This window comes from Morus notabilis, unplaced genomic scaffold (assembly GCF_000414095.1).
Source record: "Morus notabilis unplaced genomic scaffold, ASM41409v2 Scaffold261, whole genome shotgun sequence".
Classification (NCBI taxonomy): domain Eukaryota; kingdom Viridiplantae; phylum Streptophyta; class Magnoliopsida; order Rosales; family Moraceae; genus Morus; species Morus notabilis.
Window position 1 is genome coordinate 467828 of NW_010363042.1, and position 15788 is coordinate 483615.

Consider the following 15788-nt stretch of genomic DNA (forward strand, 5'->3'; position numbering starts at 1 on the left):
AATGAGAATATTCATAAATTACGACACAAGTAATCTTTGTCATGTGTTGCTTCACTTTACTACAACAAATATTAGACCACTTGAATGCTTTTATACCAACAAAAAAAAAAAAATTGTGGAAGTTGTTATTAAATTACAAATACCAACTCCAAATCACTTGAATGTACTTTAGATGCCATTTTCTTTTCTTTTCTTTTCTTTTCTACGTTACTTGTAAGTAAAGAATTCAATCAAGCATGCTTATTCAAGCGTCATCTAGGAATAGGGCTATTACATATAGGACTATAGGAGTAGGGGCATTCGACCAATTTAATCAACATATTTTAACCTAAAATAAATGGAACGAGTGTTGAATTTTCAAAAATTGCATCCAATTTTATCCACAACCAAGCCTCGTTCATTTCGTTAATTCAAATTGAGAACTTGAGTTGAAAAATTTATGTGAGAGAGAGCATTGTAACAAAAAAAAGTTAAATTTGAATTTTTATGAGAGAAAATACTATAGTAAAAAATTTGAGCTATGGTTCGAACGGTGAAAGGAACGAAACTTTAATATTTTGTCAAATTTAATGATCACTAATTACGATAATTTTCTTTTTTTGAGGAAATTTGTGATTAGTTTTTAGGCATGGTCTAAAATTATATTTTGAACATTTTTTTTTTCATTTAGATTTTATTTATTTATTTATTTATTTAATTATATATATATATATATTTTAGAAAATACGTGATCAAAACCTGCAACTTATAACTTACTAAATTAAACCAACACTCAACAACATTAAAACTAGGACAACATCATTATGAATTCATTGTCACATAATAGATATAACCATAAAACTAAACTAATAAGTCATAAACTCATAAGTGATAAATAATACACACATATATATATATATATATATATATAATCAGTTATTCAATATTCAATACAATCAGTTATTTGTTTGATTTGGATATTCCAACTCTTGGAGTCAATACAAACTTTTTTTCTCAAACGATTCAAACTATAGGTTAAGTTGTATAATATCGAGTGAAATGATACAGAGAAGTTGTCATATTCCACAGTTGCTAAATGGAAAAACCTACTATAAATGGATTAAAAATCGTTAACCAACAAAAGAACAATAATTTAGAGAGTAACAATTTAAAGAACATAAATATTTTCTTAGCTCTATATAAGAGAATGCCACACACAACAGAAATTAAGGTTCAATAAGGGGTTGGGAATTAAACATTAGTCCTTTATGTCAAATACACTTCGTAGGTACTACTTATTGTCTTCAATTATATACCAATTACAAGTTTCATACAAAACAAGCCACAAGCAAAAGAAACAAACTTAAAAATAAAATAAAATTCTAGTACACGTACGTTTTTATTTCCTCAACACCTTCATATTCAAGGCCTAAGCAGAGTCAAAGCATCCAACCATGGGCAAACCCATTAATAATTTGGGCTGGGGCTGACATATTCATCTCATCTGGGCCCACAGAATTATATCTGTAAACATGAAAAATCCAAACATAAGAGGGAGATAATCAAAGTAGTTTTTTCACATGACCACATTTGTAACATTTTTACTGTACTATACTAGAAGTTTTGAATAGAATGCTTAGAGTTGACAATCTCGCTAATATTACCAATTTTTTTGTTACTAAAAAAAGGGATTGGTTGTACCTCAACCCTAGTTATTGTCACTTTTGAAATTACTTCAAGTATGTGTGGAACAGAAAGAGGATCAGTCTACACTCTCATCAACAATATTTCTCTAGAAATCTATACACATTAGGTCATGTTCATTTTACCGGTTTGAGTTTTGTTATAGTAAAAAGTTCTTAAAAACAGTCACATCTAACTTTTTTGTTACAGTAAAAAGTTTTCACATAAAGTCACATATCAATTAAAATTAAAAACTCGAATTAACAAACTAAACGGGCCCTAAACATGCAACCTCATTGTTTCAATAAAAGAATAGTACTGAGAGTCATTGTTTCTTATTGGTGTGGCACTAGTGGTACTATGATATTAAGGGCCCGTTTGATATATGGGTTCAAATTATGGTTCAAATTAAGATTTTTTATTGACTTTTTAAAAATTAAATTTTTTATGAGAGAAAAACAACGTAACAAAACTAAAACCAAGTTTGCACTGTAGTAGAATTCATATACCAAACATACACTGAAAATTTCAAATGAGATGAATAGAAGCCTTAGGGAAACTTTCATCATACATATAAGATAATATAATGGGTTATTGTTAATTAGGAAGTGAAGGGTACCCAATTTGCAAAGCGGAATTGCTTCCCAGAGGTTGGAAGAAGCAGTCAGGTTGAGAAGGATGGCGGGTGTACGGAATGCAGTCCTGTTCCCCAGCAGCTTCCCACGCCAGTCGAAGTGGAATCTGAGCGCTGCTTTCTTCCAACTGATGATTGATGATCATCATGGAGATACACATATATCAGAGAATAAGATTTTATATATTTGTTTGCAAAGACAACAATAAATTAATGTAGTTAGTTAAGTAGCCAGTTATATAGACATGCAATAAAATATTAGTGCAGCAATTTGAAGGACTTCTTTAATCAGTTAACAAAGTTGAAAAAAAAAAAGTTTAGATAAAAAAAAAAAAAAAAAGACAACATTGCTTTGGATTTTGAAAAATGGTATCTATATATTATGTATTTACTAGGAAAGTATATATCACATATTAATACTATGTTTTACTCAAATGATGGATTATGGTATGAGCTCGTTACCAAGCAAGTATGACGATATTTAGAAAACATTGCTAGATGTCATATAAATACAATGACTTCGGATTAACAATTAATTAATAACTGCTATTGAAGCTTTTAACGACGGTTAAAAAAAACACTCATAATGGACTAATATTTATGGGCGCATACAGCCATGTATGGTGAGAAGAGATTGTCGATAAAACCTCCAATTTATTCATAAATATGTGCTAAAAGTTTCTGAGTATCGGAAAATTGATGTATTGAACAAAGAAAAAATAAACAGGATTTTGTAATAGTCCTTTGTGGCTAGGTGAGAGAGTAGATAAGACTGGCATCTTACAATCACTACTATGCCAAAATGAAAAGACACGGGAAAAATAATAGCTAAAAGTTGAAATTAAAACCTGAAAAATCCAGTTTCTCCATAATAGTGAAATGATATCTGTGCAAAGTACTTTTTTACATTTTTTTTATTGAACATACTAATTGCATTATTTTGAATCAAACCAACTAACTAGTCTTGACAAACAATAAAGAAATGATATTTACTTGACGGGCAGTAGCCCGTCCCTCACATGAAGATGAGCTCCATTTGTGAGTCTCATATTGGGCCCAATCTCTATGTGAGGAGGGATGGGGCACTATTAGGCAAAAAAAAAAAAAAAAAAAAGGTAATGTTTAGGAGTTGGTACCTTCCTTCTCAAGGCTCTATTAGCTTCAAGTAGAGTGTGTTCCTGCAATTACAGAATTTTAGTTTGTAAAGGTATAATTAAAGCACGTGCAATATAGCAATGTAAGTGATGCAGAAAAGAAATTCACGTACCCTTTGTTGAAGATCAGCTAACTGATCAAGCATGGACTGAGTCTGAAAGCGTTGTGAAAAGTCAATCAGAATTCTCTTTCAGGTATTACAATCAAAGATGAAAATATGAACATTGATGGAAACCCATTTAGGAATCTTTTTGAGGTGTGAAAATATTGGTACTTCAAAATTTAAAGAAAATTTGAGAGAAATATCGATATCAATGAAAAACTTTATGCAATCTACATATATTTGTTTTTGATATTTTAGGGTATGATAGATATTAAAAGAATATTAAAAATAAATTAGTTTTAGATAAAAAAAAATTTATACATTTAGGTAGAATCTCAATAAAAGGTTTTATGAGGCTCAAACATGTTGAGATTTCATTATAATTGAAGTATTCAATCATGTTAGGTGATAAAAATATATTATTTACATTTGATAAAATCAGAAAAAAAAAAATCGAATGCTGATCTTTCACAAATTTTTTCAAAAGTTCATTAATTTTTCTCAAGATATCTTTCGATATTCCTTAAAATTTTGTCACTACAATTTCACTGAAATCAATATTTTTAATATTTCCCCGCATTTACTAAAAATTCCCGAAATTCTTCTAAGAAATTGTTTTACATCTAAAGATATTTCTAAGGTTAGTTTGGTTCACATGTTTAAATCAATAATTTTGATTTATTAATATGAATTTTGTCAGAAAATCATTAGTGAGAAATTTTTGAATTTAAAATTTTTATGAAAAAAACACTATATCAAAATTAGAATTATAAATTTAAATGCATTTGTCAAACAGACTTTCAAATATAAAAGATATTTTGGGGTTGTTCTTTTACAATGAACTCAGAAAAAATTTGAACTCGAGTTACAACTTTATTCAAGTTCATGCTCTTTTGTAAAATTTGAGTTTTTAGAGCTAAACTCGAGTTCAAGTTTCCTCTTCAACTCGAGTTCATAAACTCGAACTCAAGTTAACGAACATTATTTTTTCTATTCTTAAAAATGTCATAACTTTTTCGTTTTAATTCTGATTGAGATGATTTTTTTCTATGCATTTACAACGAAAAGATGAATAAAACCCCACCCATATACCCTATTAAAATTTTTCATCACCATTGAGTTTTTATTAAAATACTATTTAAATACAAATTTAAGTTTTGAGTTACCCAAATACAAACTCAAATAGATTCTCAATTCAAATCATAACTCAAATGTGCACATTCAAACACAAACTCAAGTTACAACTTTAACTCAAATTATAACTCAAACTCAACTTAAAATTATGACTTAAATTACCCTACCTAAAAAATTGTAAAAGAGCAACCCTTTGCTTCTTGCATTTCATATTTTCAAAATCACACTCTATATATATATATATATATATATAGTGTTTTTTTCAGATGACTCCCTATACCTACTCCAGTATTGGTATTAGGTAGCTAGGTGTGAGCATTTGAAATTAGGATTTAATAGCTAGGATGTCCTTGTTCTGCTAAAGAACTGACCCCAAACGTTTTTTATTTTAGTTCTTGAGATAACTAACTCTGTCAGGACATGAGTCTTTTCCTTGTGAGGATAATAGTGGTCATTTAATTGTGGGTTGACCATTTCTTTTCTTAAGAGCTAGATAAACTGCTACAGAAAGTACAATGGGGAAGTTATTACCAAAACAAAGTACAATGAGGAGATGGAGGCGGCACCACAAAAAAAAAAAAAAAAAAAAAAAAGTGCCGAGGAAGTTGGGCTTTACTTTATATCCTTATTGCCGACCCAGTATAATGGTAGAAGCTTTATAATTCCAGCTCAGGATGATTTTTACCAAGGTTATATCATGTAATATATTCAGAACAATATTACTAGGGGGCAACAATATTATAAGACACCAGTGGCAAATCACACACTAATATAATATGAATTTTATAGTATTAATCTCACTGGTAAGATTCACTTTCAATTAGTAATAGTGTTTCATATCGATAGTATTTCAAATACTTTTCATATATTTACAACACAGTCATTTCATTAGTTGGAAAGCATAATATTAGTTGTTTCCGCTAATAGATCATTTAACCACTAAAGTTAGAGCTCATTGTTATAATATCTGGTAATTTGGATATGTTTCATTTTCTATTCCATAGATGTATATTCATGTAATTGTTTCGCAATTTTTATGACAGTTCAAAGTTTAAACCACCTGACACAAATGTTTGAATATTGGATAAAATATTAGTACCAAAGTTGAAAAGGGAATTTAATCCAGCATTGAGAACTTTCAAAAGAAAATACTATTGGGATGTTTGTTTTAAGGGTTTGTTCCTGATTTCGAATCATGATTCTTGGTTCTCTACAGTATTTTTCTCATAAAAAATTTGAATTTCAAAAATCAAAATTATGAATCATGATTCTGAATCCATAAACCAAACGTCTCATATATTATTTAAAAAAATTCCAGGAATAGCATGCATCACCGTGATTCTATTGCTTTAAACGCATTAAATTTACTTTAATTAGAAAATCATAATAATAAAAAAAGTTCTTACCCTTGTTGACCTAATATGCCTCAAGGATGTCTCTAGTTGGTTCTCAAGATGCTCAAGCTCCTTTGAACTTAAGGGGCCAAGATCTTCCCCAAGAAGGTTTCTGCAGCATGTAAAGAATATCTTACACTAGTGCGAGGATATACATTTTTACAGTTTTTTCTTTCTACGATATGTATACTGCACATGTTGCCTCAAAATAAACTTGCATATATCTAAAAATTAACAGTACTAGTAATATTCAGGATACACATTTTTATTTTCTTATGAAGAGAAAAAGCAACTGACATCAGAGAAAGTTAGAACATCCCAATTAGATTGGGGCGCGTGTATGTACACGTTTCTGTATATTTACAATATATTTCTTACCTCTGAGATCGCTGTAGGACCTCTACTCTTGCTTTTAGCTTCAAATATTCCTGATAGCTGCTCTGCTAATTTGAGATCAACGTCAGTAAAGCTTTACTTCTTACTAATCTTGTAGGCTTCTCATTATATATTAGACAATGCAAGAGAAGCTACATATATGGTTATATATCTACATATATATTTATTTATTTAAATGAACAGCTCTGAGAAGAGATATCAACGATCATTAGGACATCCCAATTAGGTTGACACCTCCTAAAAAACTTATCAAATATCAAACCTCCAACAAATAATATTAACGAAAAAAATTACAAGAAAAGTGATGAACCAAAAAGACAATGAAGAAAAGAAGAAAATGTTTATAATTATATAGAATTGAACAAAGTATGAAATATATGCATATCAGTGCAAACAGCCTCATAAAATATGATGAGCATGCATGCATATAAGAAGTGAGTAAAGTAATGATATCACATCAAAACATGACATTCTTCATGGTAAAAACATGAACCTACCTGAGTGTCGTTTATAGGTTGGGTAGCCTCCAGTGAACCGTAGCTGTACTTTTGATACTTTTCAAGTGTTTTGATCATGCTAATTTACAAGGTGAGAAGAAAAAAATTAGAACAACATTGTATGATCAAATGTAAATAATAAAAAGCAATGTCTAGATGAGGATTTAAGAAGTGGACTAAATTATACTGATATAGTATTAATAAAATAAATAAATAGATGAATAAATAAAGCAAGTAGAACCATGGAAAAGGTTTGAGAGCTGAATTCTCGGCAAATGATCAAGATCATGCATTATATTTGTTTTATCTTTGTACCTTTTTTATTTTTTTTTATTTTTCAAGAATTTCACTATACATATATTCATGACATACCACATAGTTACAGCCTTTTAAATTATGTTACCATATATAAGATAGACAGATTCTGATGAACAAAAAAAGTCTTCACAAAGAGATTCGCAATGTACGTATTTAGTTCCTAAGAAGAGTAGCACTGTTTATGAAGTGTGCATGACACATTGCAAAATGTTCAAACACAATTATTTGTCTACAGGTTACTAACCAATATATAGTATCTTTATATATTTCATTTTGCAGTGCCTTGAAAATGTAATAAATTAGGATGTTGTGTCATAAAAAAATGATTAACTAAAAAGATATTAAAAAAAAACAAAACATACTTATAGAAAACGGGTTCTTACGACTACTAAAAAAAAAAAAAAAATACCGGGTTCTTACAACACAAGTCAACATATCCAAAATAATTAATTCCATTGAAAATAAATGCTTAAAAAAAGTTGGCAAGGTCATTAAAACCCTTCCAGTATTACAAGGAGAACATTTCATTCAAATATCATTTAACATTTATCTTTCCAGCAAAAAGAAAAAGTATCATTCACATTTATCATAGCCTATTACACCATATTAAAGATGTGCAAAAACCTGATGAGCACACGCCACCTTTATTTGGAACATATACACTTCCACACACACACACGTATATATATTAAAATCAAATGTGAAATATCAACCTTAATATATATAATCCCAATGTGAAATATCTTCATGAATCATGATGGCTTCCATAAAAAACAAAAATGAATTTTTTAATTCCTCACATCGTACCTTCTTATACCCTCAAGAGATCAATACAAGGCTTCCTATTACTTGTGTAATGCCATTAATAGGAAGGGAAAAAAAAAAAAAAAACAAACAAACAAAGATGGATACCACAGTGATGAGATGTTTTATTTATTTATTTATTAGTATTATTATTATTTTCACCTTGTGCACACAATGCACAGATCTTTAAGCTCTAGATAAGGATTAAAAGCAGATGTAGACATTTGTAGTTTTGTCCAAAGTATAAAGTATTTAGAAACACGAATTTTTAGCTTATCTGGTTTGTGTTTTAACACCTAATTTTAAGCTTTGTAGATCATTTTTACGACATAAAAGGAAACAACAAAAGATTATGAAACCATTATGAAGAGTAATTAGACAAAGCCATACGGAAACACGCATACAAACAAATATATATGTACATCTAGCAAAGATATACTACTTTAGCATCTGGATAGAGGATCTCTCTTTCAATTTATTAACGTGTTTTTTTTTTACTACAATATTTATAGAATTGAATAGCCTTTTCCCTATTTTATGCCACGAATAAATTGTCTACAAGATTTTCTTGGATTTAATAGTCACAACACTTTTCTGCTAATTTCCTATAAAGAAAATAAAAAAGAGATGACAATGAAAGTTATAGTTCCTCTAACACTTTTTGTAATATGTATGTGTGTGTGTATATATATATATATATATATATATTAAATGCATTGCAGATTACAAGTTTGCATTTGCAGATTACAAGTTATAACACAAGGAAATCATATTAAACTCAGAGCAAAAATATTTAAAATAAGTACGAAAATAAAGTCTAGGTTTTGCATCTTATCAATTGATCCCAAGAGTTAAAACTAATTAGGCTCTACATATATATCTGTATATTATATATATTTATATGAATATATGTATGTATATAATACACACACACACACACACACAATAAATGAATGACGGGAGGAGAAGATATCAGGGACATATAATATATATATATATATATCTATATATATATATATATTCAAGAATAATTGAGCACATAATTCAATTTTTTTAACGAACAAATCTGATACCCTATTGGTTCTAATATTTTAGACATTCTCTTCAACAAATTTTCCCCTGCAAATTTAACCGAATTATATACACACACACATACATATTCTGTTCATAAAGTACCCACTTAAGTTTTTCAGAAATGTAAATTATATATGCTTGCAGAAATTTATAGCAGCATTTTTCCAGATCTGGTTATATTTCGGGATCAAAAAAGCTCGCGCCGGAAAATATTCCAGAAAATTTAAATAAAAAACAAACAAGCAAATTACAAAGAACATAAAAATTAAAAAAAAAAGGAAGTAAGAGAAAAAAAAAAAAACATAAAAAAGCAACAGAGAACCACCGAATGCAAGAAACGAAAGGATTATTAAGGTAGTCATGATTAGATCTGTGATTCTTCAATAATATTACATAAAAGGGAAAGAAATAAATTTTTGTTTGAGCAAAACAACAGAAGATTGATGAATTATTATGGGATAAAAGAAAGAAAAACACCAAAAACTCCTCAAACAAAACATGCTTAGAAAGCTTTTAATCGTATGGATTTGCAGCTTTAGAAGCAAAGAGAAGAAGAAAAGACAAATCCTTTAACCTCTCTTTCTCCCTCTCTTTATAAAAAAAAAAAAAAAAAAAAAAAAAAACTCTTTTATTGCACATCATATATCACATCTCTGCCCTCGGATCATAACAGTAGTACTAGTGAAGTCCGATCGTAGTACCACGGGTAATTAATGGTCTCTTAGTGTTATAAATCCAAAAAATAACAAAAAATAAAAAAAAAATAAAACAAGAAAGCAACAATGAAAATCCAGTGTTTGAAATTTGTAATATGTAAATATATGTATAAACAGGCCAGAAAAGTCCAAAAGTACTACAAGAGATGTGAGAATCCCTAATCTTAATTTGAGAAAAATACTAGAAAGTTAAAAATTAAAAAAAAAAATTAATTGAGCTTCCAGTTTCATTATAAAAAATCAAACCCTAATCAAGTCTGTTTTTTTTTTTTCAGGAGTAATCAACAGAAAATGGTAGCAAAGCACATGCTTTTTCTCTCACTCTGTGTCCAAAAACAAAAACCCAGTTAAGAAAACCACAGATCTTGGACCAAATGAGTTAAAAACAACAATAATTTTCATGTTTTGTGCATGTCGAAAATGAACATATGTAGAGAGAGAGAGAGAGAGAGAGATGCAGTGTAATAATATATATATATATATATATATATATATATATTAATATTAAAATATACCAAGAGCCGCTACAGAATTCATAAAGCTTTCCACGGCTTGAGAAGATAATAAGCGCAACTTCAGCATCACAAAGAACTGAGAGCTCATAAGCCTTCTTGAGAAGCCCATTTCTTCTCTTGGCAAATGTCACTTGCCTGTTGATTTTGTTCTCTATCCTCTTCAGTTCCACCCTTCCTCTCCCCATTTGGATATATATCTCCTCTCTCTCTCTCTCTCTCTCTTCTTTCTCACACACAATTTTTTTTTTTCTCTTTCTAGACCTTCTTTCCAGTCTGGGTTAAGAGGCGAGCAAACCCTCTAAAAAGAGACTCTGTGTTTAGGCTACCAAAAGGGATATGTAAATTTAATAAACAGGTAATCCGTGAGAGAGAAATGGAAACCTCTGAGAAACTCTTTTATGTCTTGTGTTTGTTTTGTACTGTATATATATACATATATGCATATACACATATATAATAATTGTTTTTATATGTATTATAGCTGTTAATAATAAATATTATTCTATCAGTATCTAAAGATAGATATATGTCGTTTTTTTTTTTGCTCAGTTTCACTTCAAGCCAGGTTTTCCACTATGGCTTTCATTAACTAGCCACCCCTCTATGGTAATGATAATAATAATAAAATAATAAATTTTTTTATATTTTTATTATAAACCTTTTTTTTTTGGCGGGCTTGGAAATTAATATTGCTTGTAATATCTATTGGTACGTAATTAAAAATCTCTTGTAATATCCATCGGATTCACGTCAAAGATCAAGAGTCAAAACAACAACACGTGAAAGTAACATCATATTGTGACAGTGTACACGTGTCAGATTCTTAGCCGTGAACCGAGTAGGAACGTGTGTAATTTAATGCAATTATCAATAATGAATATTATTATTTTAATCGTAAAATATTAATCCAACGGTCGTAATAAAATAAATAGTTGACAAAAAAAATTTAATGCAATTAATAACATTAGATTCTTATCACATTATGTCATTAAATTTTTATTTTTAGTAGTCATCACTGATAGAAACGTAACCGTTAAAAACTCGTCTATATATATATATATATGCTTAAGATTAAGTGAAAATTATGGACATAAGTGATTGTCGAATACGGCATTACGTAGACTAATTACATGAGATAGACCTTCAAAATACGCCATCAAGTCCTAATTATCACGTAATTTGGTGCATTGTAGGGCAAAAGAATTTCTTGTGAAACTTTCTTCTTCATTAAAGCCTTTCGGCATAAGCCTTTATATAAAATAGCAGCCATAAAAAAAAGGTATAAAATTACTGATTTTATAAAAATAAAAAAACAAAAAATCACTTTTTTTTTTAAACATCAGCTTTTATTAAAAGAGAAAAAGTTTCTGTAATGTGTACTATTTCTCCGAGTTCAGTTGGATATTAAGAAAAAGTACAAATTAAATAACTGCTTTTATGTTTTGATGCTTCGTGGACATAAAAAAACGGATTAATAGATTGAAAAATCACTTTTTTCGTTTTTGACTCATCATGCTTTTCAGTCTTTTATGGAGCACTGAACTTAGGAGGCGGATTCAGTTGACACTAGTACAATGACTAATTTTATATCACATTTGCTTATCATAAAGTCTTTTAATTTAACTAATTGAGTTAGCAAGGCGATCTGCACATATTATAAAGGTTCAATGGTATGCTCCGGGTCCTGGTTGGATTAAAGTCAATATTTTTTTATGATAAGTGAAAAGAAAAAAATCTGGTGGTACACTTTATGTCCCTTAACCCCTTCGGCTAGAGCAGTAATTTTAGGTACTACCGAGTATGTAGAAATAGCATGATTTAGTTTTTCACCAACTATCTACCCAGTTTTCACTTCCCCTACCTATAGTGTGGCCACATGAGCCTACTTAGTATCCTTAAAGGGGTTGGGCAACCTTGTGTGGGAAACCTGGATGGATGGGTGAAGAGATTACTTAATAAAGATATCCTTAATTACTACTACACCACAACTCTTGGTGGTTAGATTAAAGCCAATATTGATAGGGCTGCCAGTGGTACTTGTCCTAGTTTGATTGGTTGTGGCGGTATTTTCCTTACTTACGGAGGATTTTGCAAAGATTTTTTTTGGTGTTGTACATACTTTTCAAGCTGAGCTTATGGGTGTCATCCCTGGTATTGAGTTTGCAAGAAGTTACAGTGTGAATTATCTCTGTTTTTACTTGTTGACTTCTAGAAAAACGTTAAATTCCTTGTAGGTTTCCGTCGACACACATGGGATCATACAATCAATTATCTAAATATAATCTGCTTTATGATTTATCATATTGCGGGCAAACTTACTTCATATGTGACTTCTTTAGAGGACACTTCTTAGTGGTTCAATGCTCATGATTATTGCTCAAGTGCGGTTAATAGAGATATGGCATATGTTCCTTGCTACCAAATTTCTGATAAGTCGACTTCTTAAAGTAAATATAGACTCCTCTTCCCTTCTACTATTATTTTATTTTATTTTTTTAATTATCTCATTAGGATTTCACTCGAGGATTTTTAACAAGGCATATTTACAAACTCCCTTTTAAAGAAAGTTTCCGATTTTTTCGTCTTTTTGTTTTGGTTTAGCTTTTGTTACGGCTTTTAGCCGTTTTGATGTTTTTTAGGTTGTTCTGTTATCTCCTTTTTATGTCTTTAAACATTTTGTGTCTTTCTTTTATTTAAATAACATCAAGTTAGGATTTCATTATAGCATAAAATCAATTAGTGGATGTCAACATATAATTGAGATGTGTTAATTATCTCTGACATCAGTTAATCATTCTCTCAATATATTAAAAAATTATGAAATTTGTGTATGGGCAAGTAAGAAGAGAACATAGAAAGAGGTTGAAAATGATATTAGAGAAGATGATATCTATAAAATCAGCAATAATTACATCCTCACAAGAGAATCCGTTATATATGCAACTAAGTAATCCCAACAACAAAAAACTTAGGATAGTTTGCACTCTTGTACCTGAATTTTTTTTTTTTTTTTTCATTTTTGTGTTACTCTATAAACTTTCAATTCTTCTCATATCACTTAAATATAAAAAGAAACATAACTTTATAAGGGCATTAGCTCACTTGTACTTAAGAACTAGGTTGATCTTTTAATATGAAATCCCAATTTTTAGAAAATTCAATTATCCTATTATTAGTAACCCCACATGTCATCATCACAATTTTTTTTTTCCCTTGAGATCAAAAGATGAGATATTTCCGATTGACCACAAGTTGCTTGCTAAGAATCTTCTCACGCACATAATATATTTCCAACTCAATATGCTTTGCCTAGAGATAGGATTGGCATCGAAGGAACAATGCTTCAATTGTCAACCAAAATGACTGGTAATCTTCGCAAGCAAGGATACTCGGTTCCAGTGTCACATGTAATTATTTATGTGACTAATTCAATTCTAGTTTATACACTATTATCTCATGTTTTCCCATTCGTAATTAGGATCCAACAGAAATCAGCCAAAACCTTTATGAAGTTTTTCATCACCACTCTTTTTCTTAACATACTATATAGGTTTTATTTTTTTTTTAATTTTTTTTTGTCACAAATGTATGAAAACCATATTGCTACTCATGAAGACTTTAATATAGTGTTTCTAACATTGAAATCAATCGACACATAGAGTACGTACGTGTGTGTATATATATGATGAGTTTTCAATTAATATTCTCATATTAATGACATATCATGATAAGAATTCAATATCATTAATTGTCATAACTTTTTTAGTTAACTATTCAATCTGTTACAACAGCCGGATCAAATGATTAAAACAATGATATCTACTGATGAGCAAATAGTAGAGTAACTATTAAACAACATATAGTATTTATATAGATTTTTTTATATATATTTCTTACAAAAATTTCCAATCACAAATTTTCCTTGTCAGTCCTATTGATCGAGAGCAACAACATTAGCAAGCAATGTCTAAGTTGGGTAGTGATGAAGCCAGAAATTTTATCAGAAAGGGTTAATAACAATAATGAAACTTTAATCGAAATTAATTGTTGATAATGTTATACATTTGTCCCGTCTTCTTTTTATGCATTGAAAATATTGGACATTAACCTCATTATCAAAATTATTGAAGATATCTTTTTTTTCATACACAATTAAAGTATCATTCATCAATTAATCTCTCATTCTATTGCATAACCGATTCGTCACAATATTTATATTAAAAGAAACAGGGAAAGACTCCATTATGGCAAACAATCACGGAATTAACGCTACATCATAAGCCTTTAGAAAATGCAACTTTTTTCTACTATAACTTAACCAAATAAAAAGAACTATAAAAAGTAGTGTGAAAATAAAAAAAATAAGAGTTAAGATACCATCTAGGACTGATGACGCTTGTATTTTTTGTTAACTGATGAAGGTTTTTTTTTTTTTTTTTTTTTTTGCTCCTTCCTAGTAGGTGATTTTCTACTGGTATGAAATCTAATTTATCGAAAAAGAGTATCGCGAACCAAAGAATCACAAATGATAACCTCGTTCACTTCGCTGATTCGAGTTTAGAATTCGAGTTGAGATGTGATTTTATGTGAGAGCTTTTTACTGTAGCAAAAAAGTTAGATGTGATTGTTTGTGAGATCTTTTTACTGAGGTTCCCCTCTGTTTTGGTTTATAAAAGAGTACTTAATATTAAAAATAAAAAACAATAAAAGAGAAAAACGAAATATGGATCTGCTCCATTTTATGGAGAAGTAGTTTTTAATCTCTTTTCATTATTTGTTTCCATTCTTATTAAGGCTCTTTATGATGGGCTAATATTAGACACTTTGAGCTTCGTTACAAAGTGAATTTCTCGAATATAAGATATAGGATTATGTATTCACATATTTCAGGGGGGCTTTATTCAACTTTAAGTATATAACTTATATAAATGCCCATATGAGTTTCCTCAAAAAATGTACATATAAGTAAAAAAGAAAAACAAGAGCTGAGGGTTGGCGCCCTCTTTATCTTCGTCTCTGATGTTGGGAAGGTTTGACCTTGTGATGGTATATATAATTAATTGGAGTGTCGCTTAATCAAGCGTGATAATTTGATTAGAAAAAGAAAAAAGTCTATTTCAAAAAAGAAAACGAAAAAATAAATCCATTTGGGTGCATCAACTACGCGTTAATGCCTCTACGAAATTTCTTGTCTTTGCTTGTAACTTGACCTAACTAAGCAAATCAGCGCCTTTGGTTAATTCAATGCATATGCCATATGCTATTAATTAGTTTTCCCACAATATTATGATATTTTCTTCTTTTTAATTCATGCTTTTCTGTCATCTAATTTTCAGTTGTAATTTCCTGATCATTTTAGCTTATACCATAATAATGATTAATGAAC

At 29.5% G+C, this 15788-nt stretch overlaps 1 protein-coding gene across 1 annotated transcript; it reads right to left on the reverse strand.

Moving 5' to 3' along the window:
• Nucleotides 1-1205: 1205 nt before the first annotated feature.
• LOC21399729 (MADS-box protein EJ2) lies at nt 1206-10791 on the reverse strand. Its single transcript, XM_024169061.1, has 8 exons — nt 10403-10791; nt 6976-7054; nt 6461-6522; nt 6095-6194; nt 3564-3605; nt 3433-3474; nt 2282-2424; nt 1206-1503 (listed from the first exon to the last, which is right to left on the reverse strand). Exons 1-8 carry the CDS (start codon nt 10585-10587, stop codon nt 1419-1421), a joined length of 738 nt encoding a protein of 245 aa, XP_024024829.1. The 5' UTR covers nt 10588-10791; the 3' UTR covers nt 1206-1418.
• Nucleotides 10792-15788: the final 4997 nt, after the last annotated feature.